This window comes from Bos javanicus, chromosome 20 (genome assembly GCF_032452875.1).
Source record: "Bos javanicus breed banteng chromosome 20, ARS-OSU_banteng_1.0, whole genome shotgun sequence".
Taxonomy (NCBI): Eukaryota; Metazoa; Chordata; class Mammalia; order Artiodactyla; family Bovidae; genus Bos; species Bos javanicus.
In genome coordinates, this window is record NC_083887.1 from 7970611 (window position 1) to 7984473 (window position 13863).

Consider the following 13863-nt stretch of genomic DNA (forward strand, 5'->3'; position numbering starts at 1 on the left):
CTTGGACTGTTTTCCTTTGTTTCTGCATTTTCTTACTTCTCTGATTAAACTTATTCTTTGGCTAAAGTTTCCCCACAGACAAAAGGCAGGCAGAGGACATGAGGGACAAGGATCATAGGGTCTTGCTCTGTTTCAATGAGGAAACCAGTAAAATATGAAAACTGACTCCAAGAGATTTGAGAAGCCAGGCATTTGTAACAACGCTAAGATAAGATTGCTGGGTTATATACAAGTCTGACAGTTATTCAACAGGGACAGGAATTGTCATCTGGGGGATCTTATACCAAATGACAGAAGAAATTTCTTCTTTATCAGACAGAAATACCCAAATTAACGTGTAACTTCACTAAGTCTGGGACCTTGAATAAACAGTATATGGTGAATCAAACCACATTTCTCTAGGCAATCCTCAGGTGGCCTTCATCTCATGTGGCCCTGAGGAAGGCCATGTGGCCAGACCCTTCCTAGTACCTCAGTGAAAGCCAGCCTGGCGTTAAGCTCATCACCCACTCTTCCGTCGTCAGCTGAGAGGTGAACTAACGTAAGCGTGCTGGTGTTGGTGACAACGCCCCTCTCACATCCTCCTCCTGACTCGATCACTAATTCACTCCACGGTGAAAGAAGCTGTGAACCAGAGAACTCAGTGAAAAAGGTTAGTCACGTTAATATTCTTGAACTTTTCAAAAAATATTGCCGATAGCTTGAAAAATGGTTGTTTTTATGGAAGAGTAATGGGGGTGTTAACCGTTAAACTATAAAGATTTTTAAAGTTTGTAGCTTAGAATTTTCTCCTAAAATGCCAATTAGTGACTGATATAAAAGAAAACTATAATTTCATTATCATTTCATGTTTCTTTATCCATACCAAAAGTTAAAACCTATAATATATTTTGGTAGAACAAACTGGTTGCATATGAAGCTGCTATCTTTTTACATGTTTCACATGCTTCCTGCAATATCACTATTTATATTTCCAGTCGGTGGCATTGAGTGCATTTCTATCCATTAGGTGATTTTCTGTGTGATAAATAGTTTCCAAATCTGATAGTTGCAAAGAGAATAAATAGAATGAAGGGTAGGCCAAACTGGCTATTATAAAATCCTGAAGTGTCCTTTCTCTTTAATATTCAAATGTTCTCTGTGACAGTGCTTCTCAGGTTTATACGCCTAATAAGAGCTTCAAAAGTTTACCGCCTTACTCCTTGTAGTGGATACTACTGATAAAACCCAGGATGGCAAGAGTAACTGTTTACATTTTTTGTTGCCTAGAAATGTTTACAATATGTATAGGTTGGTTTTAAAATAGCAATAAAGATATGGAATGGGATTGTAACGTGATTGAAAGTTTTTTAGGTATGCCTTTAGATAGGAGATGCAATCACTTCAGAGGAGTACAAACCACAGATATTCGTGTGAGTGTTTTCTGATGAAAGTAAACGTCACGGGCTTATGGTCTGTTGTGTAGATTTTCCTGTTGAGACAGGGAAGCCTTTTCTGGGCTGTATAATAGGAGCTGGTACACACAGTCATGCTCAACCTGCATCACCATCATGTCAGTGACAGGAAGCATGAAACAGTGGTGAGCTTATGCTCTGGGGTTGAACTCTGGTTGGATATGTAATTATTACACTGAGACTAGACCATCCCAAACTCATTGCCTGCTGAGTTTTCCTCTCTGTGAAACAGAGTACAGAGCACTATATGGTACGTCTGCCCCGTGTTTCATTGTCTATTCATAAACTCAGTGAAATTGTTCTCCACTCAGATTTGTTCATGTTACTTTATGAACCTGGGAAGTGCCTTAAACTTGTAGGTGTTTCTGTTATATTCCTTCTTCACATTCCCTGAGAATAGTCAGATGTATTCATATCCCAGAATCAATTTATGAAAAGTATCTTAAATAGCGTCTTGGTGCTCAGTGATTTTTTATGTTCACCATCTCTCTTCCAAAAGGTTTAATGTTTGAAACAAGAAATGTCCCCCTGAAACAGCCATTCAATCCCCCTCAACACACGTATCAAACCCACGCTCTGTGCTGACTTGGGCTGGGCCCAAGGATGCAGTGGAGACCAGCATAGACCCAGGGCCCTGCCCTGCCCTGCAGATCTTACGCAGTGACTCTGCATAGCAGGCGAGTATGGCTTTGCTGAAACTCATCTCCCCTCATTCCACACAAGTTCAAAATGTCATGTACTCAGGTGAATGGTTAAAGAAGATGTGGTACATATAGACAGTGGGACACCACTCAGAAAAAAATAATGAAATAATGCTATTTGCAGCAACATGGATGCAACTAGAGACTATCACAGTGAAGTAATTCAGAAAGAACAAAATACCGTATTATATCACTTATATGTGGAATCTGAAATATGACCCAAATGAACCTACCTATGAAACAGACTCAGGAACATAGAGATCAGACTTGTGCTTGCCAAGGGGGAGGGAGCTGGGGGAGGGAAGGATTGGGAGGTTGGGGTTAGCAGATGCAAACTATTATATACAGGACGGATAAACAGCAGGCCCTACTGTATAGCACAGAAAATTATATTCAGTATCCTATGACGAGGCTTCCCAGATGGTGCTGGTGGTAAAGAGCCTGCCTGCCAATGCAGGAGGATATGAGAGACGCTTGGAGAAGAATATAGAAAAGAATGTATATATGTATAACTGAATCACTTTGATGTACAGCAGAAATTAATACAACATTGTACATCAGCTATGCCTCAATGAAAAAATGTCATGTACTAACTGAGGTGTGTTCAAGGCTTGTTGTTGCTTTTGAGTCACTACATCGTGTCCAACTCTTTGTGACCCCACAGAGTGCAGCACGCCAGGCTTCCCTGTCCTTCACTATCTCCTGGAGTTTGCTCAAACTCATATCCATTGAGTTGGTGATGCTATCCAACCATCTCGTCCTCTCATCCCACCAGGGAAGCCCCTCAAGTCTTGAATATGTCTATTACTGAGTTTCCCTTATGCCACTTGTTCCGCTATGTCAAAACATCAGTGCTCCTACTGACGCAACAGAAACTCCTACATCCTGAGAGGAAGCAGAGAGCCCAGAAACTTAGAGTGATGGCAGAAAGTTCCATTCCAAGGGCAGCTGGTTCTCAGTTCCCATGATGAATCATCTAGAGAGGTCTAGAAAACACTGAGGCCTGCCCCACTCCAAACCCCATACAGTCTGATTTTTCAGTCTAGGATGCCTTATGGGGACATATAGCTTTCCAGGTGATTCTAATGTACAGTCAAAGCTGAGAACCACTGTTCTAAGGGAGATTAGCTCCTGGCTGGTGGAACCAGTATATTTCAAACCACATCCTAACATTTGCCTCTCACATTGCCATCTTTGTCTATAAAGAAACCTAGCTTATCCTTTCTGGCCTGTTGGTACCTGCTCTGATCTTTTGGTAAAGATTAACATGTTCCCTTTTAAACCTGTGTGACAAAATAAAGAATTTTGAAACCCTAATCTTACCTTTTGTGAGTGATTCACCTTGTCATTCAGCAAGCTATTAGTTACTATGACTCAACATTATTTGTTAACTTGCATTTCTGAAAGACAGAGCCCACATTTGATGCCTCGTAACTGTTTACTTATCTTGCTTACCTTTTGGATAAAAAGGAGTCCTCAACACCCAGGACAGAAGTTGGCATCCAGAAATACCAAAGAGCTTATCTTGTTATTTTTGTGTTCTAGGATTTCCCTGGAGACAGGCATTGACTGAAGTGCTGGCCTCCTAAGCCCATGCCAACTCACAGGGTTCATCTACAGGGCCAGGTAACCCCTCCTCCCTGACGCATGCCTGTACGAAAACTCTCTCTTCTTACTTGCTGCTATGGTGTTTGCTCCTCTTCCGAGGAGGCTGTCAATAAGAAGTAAGTCAATTGCATGCACCTCTGCCTCAGTGAGTCCCTTTCTCAGAGGCCTCCTCATCTGTGTCAGGAACAGGGTGTCAGTATTTTTTTTTTAAGATTTTTTTGATGTGGACCATTTTTAAAGTCTTTATTGAATTTGTTACAATATTGCTTCTGTTTTATGTTTTGGGTTTTTGTCCATAAGAAGTGGGATCTTAGCTCCCTGACTTGGGATTGAACCTGCACCCCCTGCGTTGGTAGGTGGAGTCTTAACCACTGAACCACCAGGGAAGTTCCCAGAGTATCTGTATTTAAAGAAGAGCCCATCTACCCAACCGAGCCAGAGTTTGGCTTGACCACCCTCTTCAGAAAATAAACCACTGTGCTGTTGCATGGTTCTTCTTTTAGAGATAATGCTGCCCTGCCTATGTTGATGAGATGTTATGGGACCCCCTCCAAGAGAGCACAGTGTCCTTGGTCAGCTTTCATGTAGCCTCCTGCTGCTGCAGCTGCTGCTGCTGCTAAGTTGCTTCAGTCGTGTCCGACTCTGTGCGACCCCATAGACGGCAGCCCACCAGGCTCCCCCGTCCCTGGGATTCTCCAGGCAAGAACACTGGAGTGGGTTGCCATTTTCTTCTCCCACATAGCCTCCTACTTGGGGACAAATCAAATAGATCAACCACTGTTGTCTTACAGCTTAGCACAAACGTCAAGCTTTGTGCTAACTGCTGGGGTCATGGTTACAGTGCCTCACAGCTCTCAATGTTATACAGATTAACCAACCACAAACCACTATGATATAGTAGATAACAAAACCCATTGTCTAGCAGGAATGAACTGGGGGAAGAAAATTCTTTCTATGGCTTTAGGAAGCAAATGTCAGGTCTCTAGTACTTAGACATTTTAAAACCTTGACCTTTATTATTTTTCTGAATATAAAAGTAATGTATACTTCTTGTGTCTGTTATTAGGATGCTTTTAGCTATAAAATAAGACAACACTATTGATACTATGTATAAAACAAGTAACTAATGAGACTGTGGGCTTCCCAGGTAGCTCAGTGGGTAAAGAATCCACCTTCAATGCAACAGACTTGAGTTTGATCTCTGGGTCGGGAAGATCCCCTGGAGAAGGAAATGGCAACCCACTCCAGTACTCTTCCCTGGAGAATCCCACGGACAGAGGAGCCTGGCAGGCTACAGTCCATGGGGTCACAAAGAGTCAGACGCAACTGAGGCGACTGAGCACACAGCACAGTGAGAATATACTCTAGAGCACAGAGAGTATTTATTCTCACAATGAGAATATACTCTTAATGCCCTGTGGCAACCTCAGTGGGAAGGAAGTCCCAAAGGGAGTGGATATGTGCCTGTGTGTGGCTGATTCACTGTGCTGTATAGTAGAAACTAACACAACATCGTAATAAAAAAGATTTAAAAAAGAAAGATCCACCTGCTGCTGCTGCTAAGTCGCTTCAGTCATGTCCAACTCTGTGCGACCCCATAGACGGTAAGCCCCCACCCGGAGTGGGTTGCCATTTCCTTCTCCAGTGCATGAAAGTGAAAAGTGAAAGTGAAATCGCTCAGTCGTGTCCGACTCTTCTCGACCCCATGGACTGCAGCCTACCAGGCTCCGCCATCCATGGGATTTTCCAGGCAAGAGTACTGGAGTGGGGTGCCATTGCCTTCTAAGATGGCTCAAATAAACAAGTGAGTGTGCTTTTTCACACGGGAGGAAGTCCAGAGTTAGGCGCACTGCAAGGTTGGTTTAGAGCAGCTCAGCAGTGTGTCAAGTAAGACCCAGATTTCTTCAGACTCTGCACTCTGTTGGCTGCAGTCCAGCTTTATCCTCTGTCTGGTTGCCTTAAGTCTCACAGTGTGACTTCCAGTAACAGGGACTATGTGCTTCCTGGCTTCTGTCCAGCCCATTGGGAGAAAGAGGTGTCCCATACCCCTTTCCAACCGAGTGAAGAAGCTTCCAGGAAACCTCTCCTCTAGCCTCATTCATTGCAGTTAGGGCACATGATTATTTCTGAACTGGTCAGGGAGACTGAGCTTACCCTAGTACCCACCAGTCGTACCCATTCAGCTGAGAGTCAGCATCTTGTGGAGTACCTGGGCTGAATGGGGAGAAGCACTGGATTCTCCAGGAGAAAGAGGAACAAATACAATATATACGAAATTCACTTTGACGAGGCCTGACCAGTAGATAAGCAAAAGAATAATACAGAACTGAAAAGCTAACAGAGAAGATAAAGTGGAATGATAATTTAAAAAATACACTTGATTGATTCAAAAAGGGCAGGAAATGAAAAATACGGGAACAAAGAATAGGTGGGACAAATAGAAAACAAACAGCACCAACAATAACCCTGTGTACGAGACAGAAATAGAGACACCGATGTATAGATCAGTCTTATGGACAAATTTAAAAAATAAATAAATTAAAAAAATAAATAAATTCAACCTTCAATGTACAATTCCAAACATTCTGGTTGAGAGACTGGACTAAAGAAACAAACAAGAATCACTTATGACTATTTTAAAGAAACACACTTTGATTAATCTCAGCATATGGAAATGGATGGTCAAAACTTGAAGAACAATGTAGAAGAATTAAATTACCCAATCTCAAGACTTACTATAAAGGTACAATGATTAAGACAGGTGTTGACAAAGCAAATAAACCCATGGAACAGAATAGAGAATCTAGAAACAGATGTATACATATGTGTCTATTAATTTACACAAAGACACCACTGAGACTCAGTGGAGCAAACATTTTTTTTCAATAGACAGCCCTGGGTCATTAAATATCACTGTGAGAAAAAATTAAATTTCAGCTCTCACATCTTACTGAAAAGTTACCTAGAGATGGATTATAGATCTAGACCTAAACACCGATCTTTGGAGGAGAACGTAGGAGAATACCTTCATGATCTTCGAGTAGGTGAAGACTGTTCATCGTCCCTCCAGGGTTTCTAGCTTTTTAATCTTCATCCTAATGATTTAAAATGGTAGCTCGTTCCCACTTTAATTTACAATTCTTTAATTGCAAGCAAAATCGTACAACTTTTCACAAGCCAAGCCATTGGTATTTAAGTGATCACTTGTCCTACTTTTCTGTTAGGTTATTGTCCTTGTTCTTATGTAAAAAGTTCTTTATATACTAAGGAAATGTATATACCAAGGAATATTTCTTAATGTTTTAAAAAAAATTATTTTTGGTTGTACTGGCTCTTTGCTTTGTGCAGGCTTTGCGCAGAGAGTAGAGGTACTCTTCATTGCGGGGCCCAGGCCTCTCACTGTGGTGGCTTCTCTTGCTGTGGGGCACAGGCTCCGGGGCTCGTGGGCCCGGTAGCCGGGACTCCCAGGCCCCGGGACTCCCAGGCTCCGGGGCTCGTGGGCCCGGCAGCCGGGACTCACAGGCTCTAGAGCGTGGGCTGGTAGTCGTGGCGCATGGGCTTAGTTGCTCCACACCATGTGGGATCTTCCTGGACCAGGAACTGAAATTGTGTCCCCTGCACTGGCAGGCAGATTCTTATCCACTGTGCCACCAGGAAAGTCCCTGCTTTTTAATTTTTAAGAACTTAAGTTTTTAGGGCAGTTTTAGGCTGACAGCAAAAATAAGCGAAGATACAGAGATTTCCCATATGTCATTGTTCCCTCACATGCACCCTTATCAATATCCCCGCCAGAGTGGAACCCTTGCTACAAATGATGTTTAAAATATGAGGCATATTTTAATCCCTCAAAGTCCATGGTTCACATTAGGGTTCACCTTTGGTGTTATACGCTCTCTGGGTTCAGACAAGTGTGTAATGGCGCGTATCCATGTCATTCAAACAAATGATATTTGTTAAAAAACAAATATTCTTAGAACTTTTTCTTTCTTTTCTCTTCTTTTGTACATAAAGGTAAGTAAATAGATAACTGGTTGATTCATCTTAAAACAAATTTATTCTGACAATCAGTTTGTCATTATCTTTGGCTTTATGCTAACTTTTCCAGACCAGGCACATTTTATTTCCTGTGTAAATTCACCCATTCCCTGGTGCTCCTAAAGTCATTCAGTTGCTCAGTCATGTCCAACTCTTTGCAACCCCATGGACTACAGCACGCCAGGCTTCCCTGTTCATCACTAACTCCTGGAGCTTGCTCAAACTCATGTCCATTGAGTCAGTGATGCCATCCAACCATCTCATCCTCTGTCATCTCCTTCCCCTCCTGCCTTCAATCTTTCCCAGTATCAGGATCTTTTCTAAGGAGTCAGTTCTTCGCATCAGGTGGCCAAAGTATTGGAGTTTCAGCATCAGTCCTTCTAATGAACATTCAGGACTGATTTCCTTTAGAACTGACTGGTTGCATCTCCTTGCTGTCCACAGGACTCTCAAGAGTCTTCTCCAACACCACAGTTCAAAAGCACCAATTCTTCAGCATTCAGCTTTCTTTATAGTCCAACTCTCACATCCATACATGACTACTGGAAAAACCATAGCTTTGACTAGACAGACTTTTGTTGGTAAAGTAACGTCTTTGGTTTTTAATATGCTGTCTAGGTTGGTCATAGCTTTTCTTCCAAGGAGCAAGCGTCTTTTAATTTCATGGCTGAAGTCACCATCTGCAGTGATTTTGGAGCCCAAAAAAATATAGTCTGTCACTGTTTCCATTGTCTCCCCATCTATTTGCCATGACGGGATGGGACCAGATGCCATGATCTTAGTTTTCTGAATGCTGAGTTTTAAGCCAGGTTTTTCACTCTCCTCTTTCACTTTCATTAAGAGGCTCTTCATTTCCTCTTCACTTTCTGCCATAAGGGTGGTATCATCTGCATATCTTGGGTTATTGATATTTCTCCCAGCAATCTTGATTCCAGCTTGTGCTTCATCCAGCCTGGTATTTCACATGATGTACTCTGCATATAAGTTAAATAAGCAGGGTGACAATATACAGCCTCGACATACTCCTTTCCCAATTTGGAACCAGTCTGTTGTTCCATGTCTGGTTCTAACTGTTGCTTCTTGATCTGCATATAGATTTCTCAGGAGGCAGGTAAAGTGGCCTGGTACTCCCATCTCTTGAAGAATTTTCCAGTTTGTTGTGGTCTACACAGTCACTCACTCATTCACACAGTCAAAGGCTTTGCATAATCAATAAAGCAGAAGTAGGTGCGCTCCTAAAACAATGTCTTAAATCACCTCCCTTTAAAGAAGCCAGAAAGCCCAGCTACTCCTTTACCCAGCCTCCGTTGCAGCTAAAATGCAAGTATGTGATGAAGGTTTAACCAACCAGATGCTCCCACTCCAGATTTTTTATTTGGTGTCTGTTGACACAAAGCACTAAGAACAGTGGAGTCCATAGCAGCGGCAGCAGTGAGCACAGCAATGTCCAGTTTCTGGGAGAAGCAGATACTGTACAAATTATCACAGCCATTTCCTCACTGGCAAGACAGCGCTATGGGCCTGTAGATGCCTGGTCTCCCTTATCCCAGCCTTCCGCTGGCCTTCCTTTCAAGCTTCCTGGTATTTCTGTGAAATGATGGCTTTTCAGTCCATTCCTTTTCTGTTTAACCACAGTTGATTTTTGATGCTAAACTTTTTAACAGGTGTAAGGAAACAAGGAGAAAATCCCTCTCCCAGACTCTGTCCCACTTTGCCACATGAACGCTAAAAACTTTTCACAAAAACAGCTCCTTATATACCAACAACATGCAAACAGCTTATACAGCTCAATTAAAAAAAAAAACAACAAACACCTCAGTCTAGAAAACATACAAAGAAGACAGACAGACATCCAATAGGCACATGAAAAGGCACAATTGCTAATTATTAGAAAGTGGAAAGTGAAAATTGAAAGTCACTCAGTTATGTCGACCCTTTGCCACTCCCGTGGACAAATTCTTCAGGCCAGAATACTGGAGTGGATAGCCATTCCCTTCTCCAGTGGATCTTCCCGACCCAGGATTTGAACCAGGATCTCCGGCATTGCAGGCAGATTCTTTACCAGCTGAGCTACCAGGGAAGCCCAATTATTAGAAAAATGCAAATCAAAACCATGATAACCCTAACTTCATAACAGTCAGAAGAGCCATGATGAAAAAGTTTACACATAACCAGTGCTGGAGAGGGTATGGAGAAAAGAGAACCTTCCTATACTGTTGATGGGAATGTAAATTGGTGCAGCCTCCTGTGGAGAAAGTATGGAGGTTCATTAAAAAACTAAAAAATAGAGCTACCATATGATCCAGCAATCCAACTCCTGGGCATCTTATCCAGATAAGATGAGAACTCTAACTCAAAACATACATGTACCCCATGTTCATAGCAGCACTATTTATGGTGACTAAGACATGGAAGCAACCTAAATGTCCATCCACAGATGAATGGAGAAAGAAGATGCAATTGATATATATACAATATAATATTTCTCAGTCATTTAAAAAAATGGAATAATGCCATTTGAGGCAACATGGATGGGCTTAGAGATTATCATATTAAGTGAAGTAAGTAAAAAAGAGACAAATATCATATGATATCACTTATATGCAGAATCTAAAAAGTAATGCAAATTAATCTATATACAAAACTAAAATAGACAGACATAGAAAACAAACTTATGGTTACCAGAGAGGGTAGCGGGGTAGGGATAAATTAGAAGTTTGGGATTAACAGATACAAACTACTATATATAAAATAATAACAAGGACCTACTATACAGCATGGGGAACTATATTCAACATCCTGTGTAATAACTTACAATGGAAAAAAATCTGAAGAAGAATATACATAGATGTATAACTGAATCACTCAGCTGTATACCTGAAACTAAAACATTGTAAATCAACTATACTTCAATTTAAAAAACTCAAACCCAGCTCCTTTAGTCCTGGTTGCATTTGCTCACCTTCCCCACCCCTCCCCTCTCTCTAAGACTTGGGTATGATTTCAGATTCCAGAGGACCAGCCCAGGAGCCAGGATCAGGCACATTCAGCCTGATCTCTCTCCATCCCTCGCTATCTGAACCTCCTCCACTAACCTTCCCAGAGAAGAGCCTCCACCCCGAACAACATGGCTCCTATAATTCATCCATCTGTCCAGACAAGTCTAACTGCCTGGAGAGGACACAATTTGTGCTTGGCTTAGAACTCCTACATATTGAGAAACAGGATACTTTCCCCAAAAAGATCCTTCTAGATTATCTTTAGTAGGACTAAATGATTCTTGTTGAACCTGACACCTGCTTCCTAAAAGCTTGGACCCTGCCAATTTCCTCCTTTCCTCCTTCCCTCCCCCTCCCTCTCTTTCACCAGCATTCACAGAGCAGCCTTTAATGAGGCAAGATGGCAGAGCCTCAGCTCAGCCATTCCTCAGAGAACTCTCACTTCACTCCAGTATGTTCTGTAACCCCAAGTAATTACTGTGCATCAGAATAGTCAAGCCTGTTCCTTCTCTTACAGGTGACAGAAGTCTCTCCTTTCTCCACTGCAAAGGAAATGCCTTCAGATCTGAGTTGTAAAAAAGATGACATTTCTAATTTTTTGAAAAATAAATAAAATGGCTCTGCAAAGCAAGAACATTTGGGTCACATCCCAGAGCCACCCAATGATACCTTCTCTGTGTTTCAGCCAATGGCTTCAAGGCACCTAAAGTATCAGTAGGGGTTTTCCAAACTCTGGCTCCTGGACAGCTTTACCTGGAGGGCAGCTGCAGGTAAATCCTGAATAGCCAAGCTGGTGGGTGTTAAATCAGTTGCCTGGGTCATACTTAGGTCCTTGGGGTTCCCAGAGACTGAAGATTCTGCACAAGAATGGCTCAGGTACATTCATTGCCAGTCACTTCCAATAATCAGAACTTCCCATAAATGTCGATATGCTTATACTGATGTATGAACATGACACACACTCATATATACACACATTATATAACAGTTTCATTATAAAGACATTTTAATAAAGTTAACTATATACATAAGCACATATCATCTCCAATAAAGTTTTGCCCTAAAATTGGTAAATAGGCTAACCTAGTTACCAAGTAACAGAAAGCAGCCATGATTTTCATTGCTGCTAAAAATGACTTTCCATGATCATGACTGAAGGAGATTTTTTGCAGCCCACAGGTCCCAGAGGTCAGATTTTCTACATCACCCAGTGCCAGTGTCACACAATCCTTATAATCCTTCTGTCAGACAAATAGTCTGGACCTGGGGAGGATTATTCCAATATGGGGCCATCAAGAGGAGAGGGAGAGAGGAATCCCCAAGTGAGGAAGCCCCAGGAGAGTTCTCCTGCTTTGAGGGGCCCCAAGTCTGCTCCCCACTGGGCTCCTGAGTCACAAGCTTCCCACAGCCTCAAGGGCTCATTTTGGAGACCACGAGGGCTCTGAAGTTTGGCTGCCTGAAGAGAGGGGTTTATGCTCAGGGAGTCCCCACGTGCCTGCCACGGAAGCGTGCACCAGGGAGAAAGTTGAGGCTGCTCTTGGGTGGGCTTCCCCCAACCTGTGCTCTGCCTACTGAGCAGGACTGGAATGCCACTGCAGTGGGCTGATGGCCAGCCCTTAAGATAAGTTTGTCATCTTTTTTTTTTTTTTTTTTCACCAGTCATTGTTTATTGGATGTTAATTCTCCATCAGGATATGAAAGGATTCAGGGGTGCCGGGCAAAGGTGATGATCAGGAATGCAGAGTTCGCCCTCTTCAGTGGTACCTGCGTAGCCGCTCGTGTTTGAGCTCCTTGTAAGAACGGCAGTAGCTGAAAACTGCGTAGGCCGCCAGCACCAGAGAGAGCCCCGCGATGCTGCCTCTCTTCTGGTTCACGCACTTGGTGTAACGTCTTTGAAATGCTCCAGCGATGCCTGACGGGGTGAAATCCCGCATGCGTATCCTGCTTGGCAGCTCCCCTAGTTCGACTTCCAGGAGCTTCTTCAGTGGTACGACTGACGCCATCTTGGAGTCCTCTGTCATCATTTTTAAAGCTGAAGGTTGGCCAAATTCTTTACCACACACAGACTTAGATCCAACCCTTGGATTTTGTTCCAAAATTATTTTAAAAGTCAAAAAAAATTAAATTGAGAAGTTTTGTTTCTACCACCTCAGGCACTTGCCAAAACACTCTCCAAGAATTTTTTCAGTCATTTTCATTATACATTTGCAGAAAGCTTTAATAGATACCAAAATGCATCTGCACATCGCCTCATTGGCTTCACGTAGGAGTCCCTCAGAGCTGGGAGGACGGGTGAGTGTATCCATCAGACGGTCAAGGAAACGGACACCCAGAGAAGTGCAAGACTCACACAGCTAGTAATCAGTAGGGGAACCAGGCCTCCCGTAGGAGTCGGCGTGTGTGTATGTTCACAGTAGAAATGCACTGAGGGCTGTCCCTTGGCACACCGAGGGGCCAAAAGCACCCACAACTATCTTATGAGGTCTGCTAGTAACTTTTTTATTTGAAAGAGAAGTTGACTGTGAATAACCTTCTATCTACATTTTCTGAAAGGAAAGAGAGAGAGAGAAAAGGAAGATGATCAGGACTAAATTATATAGTGACATCACTGGAGAATATATATTCCCTGGAGAATCCCAGGGAAGGGGGAGCCTGGTGGGCTGCTGTCTATGGGGTTGCAGAGTCGGACACGCCTGAAGTGACCTAGCCCGGCAGCAGCAGCAATAAGCACAGCTTCTGCGAGGCTGTACTGGCAGCTGTCACCTCCTTTGTGCAGTAGTGACATTTCATCAACACTGTGCATCTACTGGGGTTTAATAAACCAAGCCATATTTTTAAAAACCAGAGTCATTATTTAAGGATCTAATATGAAAATTTTATGTAAAAAAATAGTCACTAATATGTTTTATGCAAATATATCCTGTTTCAACAATTTTAAAGTACACTCTTCCCCCCACCTCCTCATTTTTACCTCTAAAATTAGCATCCATCTGGGAAAACAGGAGGCAGCCAATGTGTCATACAACAACTGTCCGCCAGGTGGCAGTCACGATGTAAAGAAAGAAA

At 42.6% G+C, this 13863-nt stretch overlaps 1 protein-coding gene across 1 annotated transcript; it reads right to left on the bottom strand.

Annotated features, from left to right (window-relative positions):
* Positions 1–12444: 12444 nt before the first annotated feature.
* On the bottom strand, positions 12445–13408 carry LOC133233459 (ATP synthase subunit f, mitochondrial-like). Its single transcript, XM_061393281.1, has one exon. The coding sequence runs from the start codon at positions 12819–12821 to the stop codon at positions 12552–12554; it is 270 nt and encodes an 89-aa protein (XP_061249265.1). The 5' UTR covers positions 12822–13408; the 3' UTR covers positions 12445–12551.
* Positions 13409–13863: the final 455 nt, after the last annotated feature.

Coding starts and splice junctions, on each gene's coding strand:
- LOC133233459 (XM_061393281.1), bottom strand. CDS start 12,821: ATGATGACAGAGGACTCCAAGATGGCGTCAGTCGTACCACTGAAGAAG.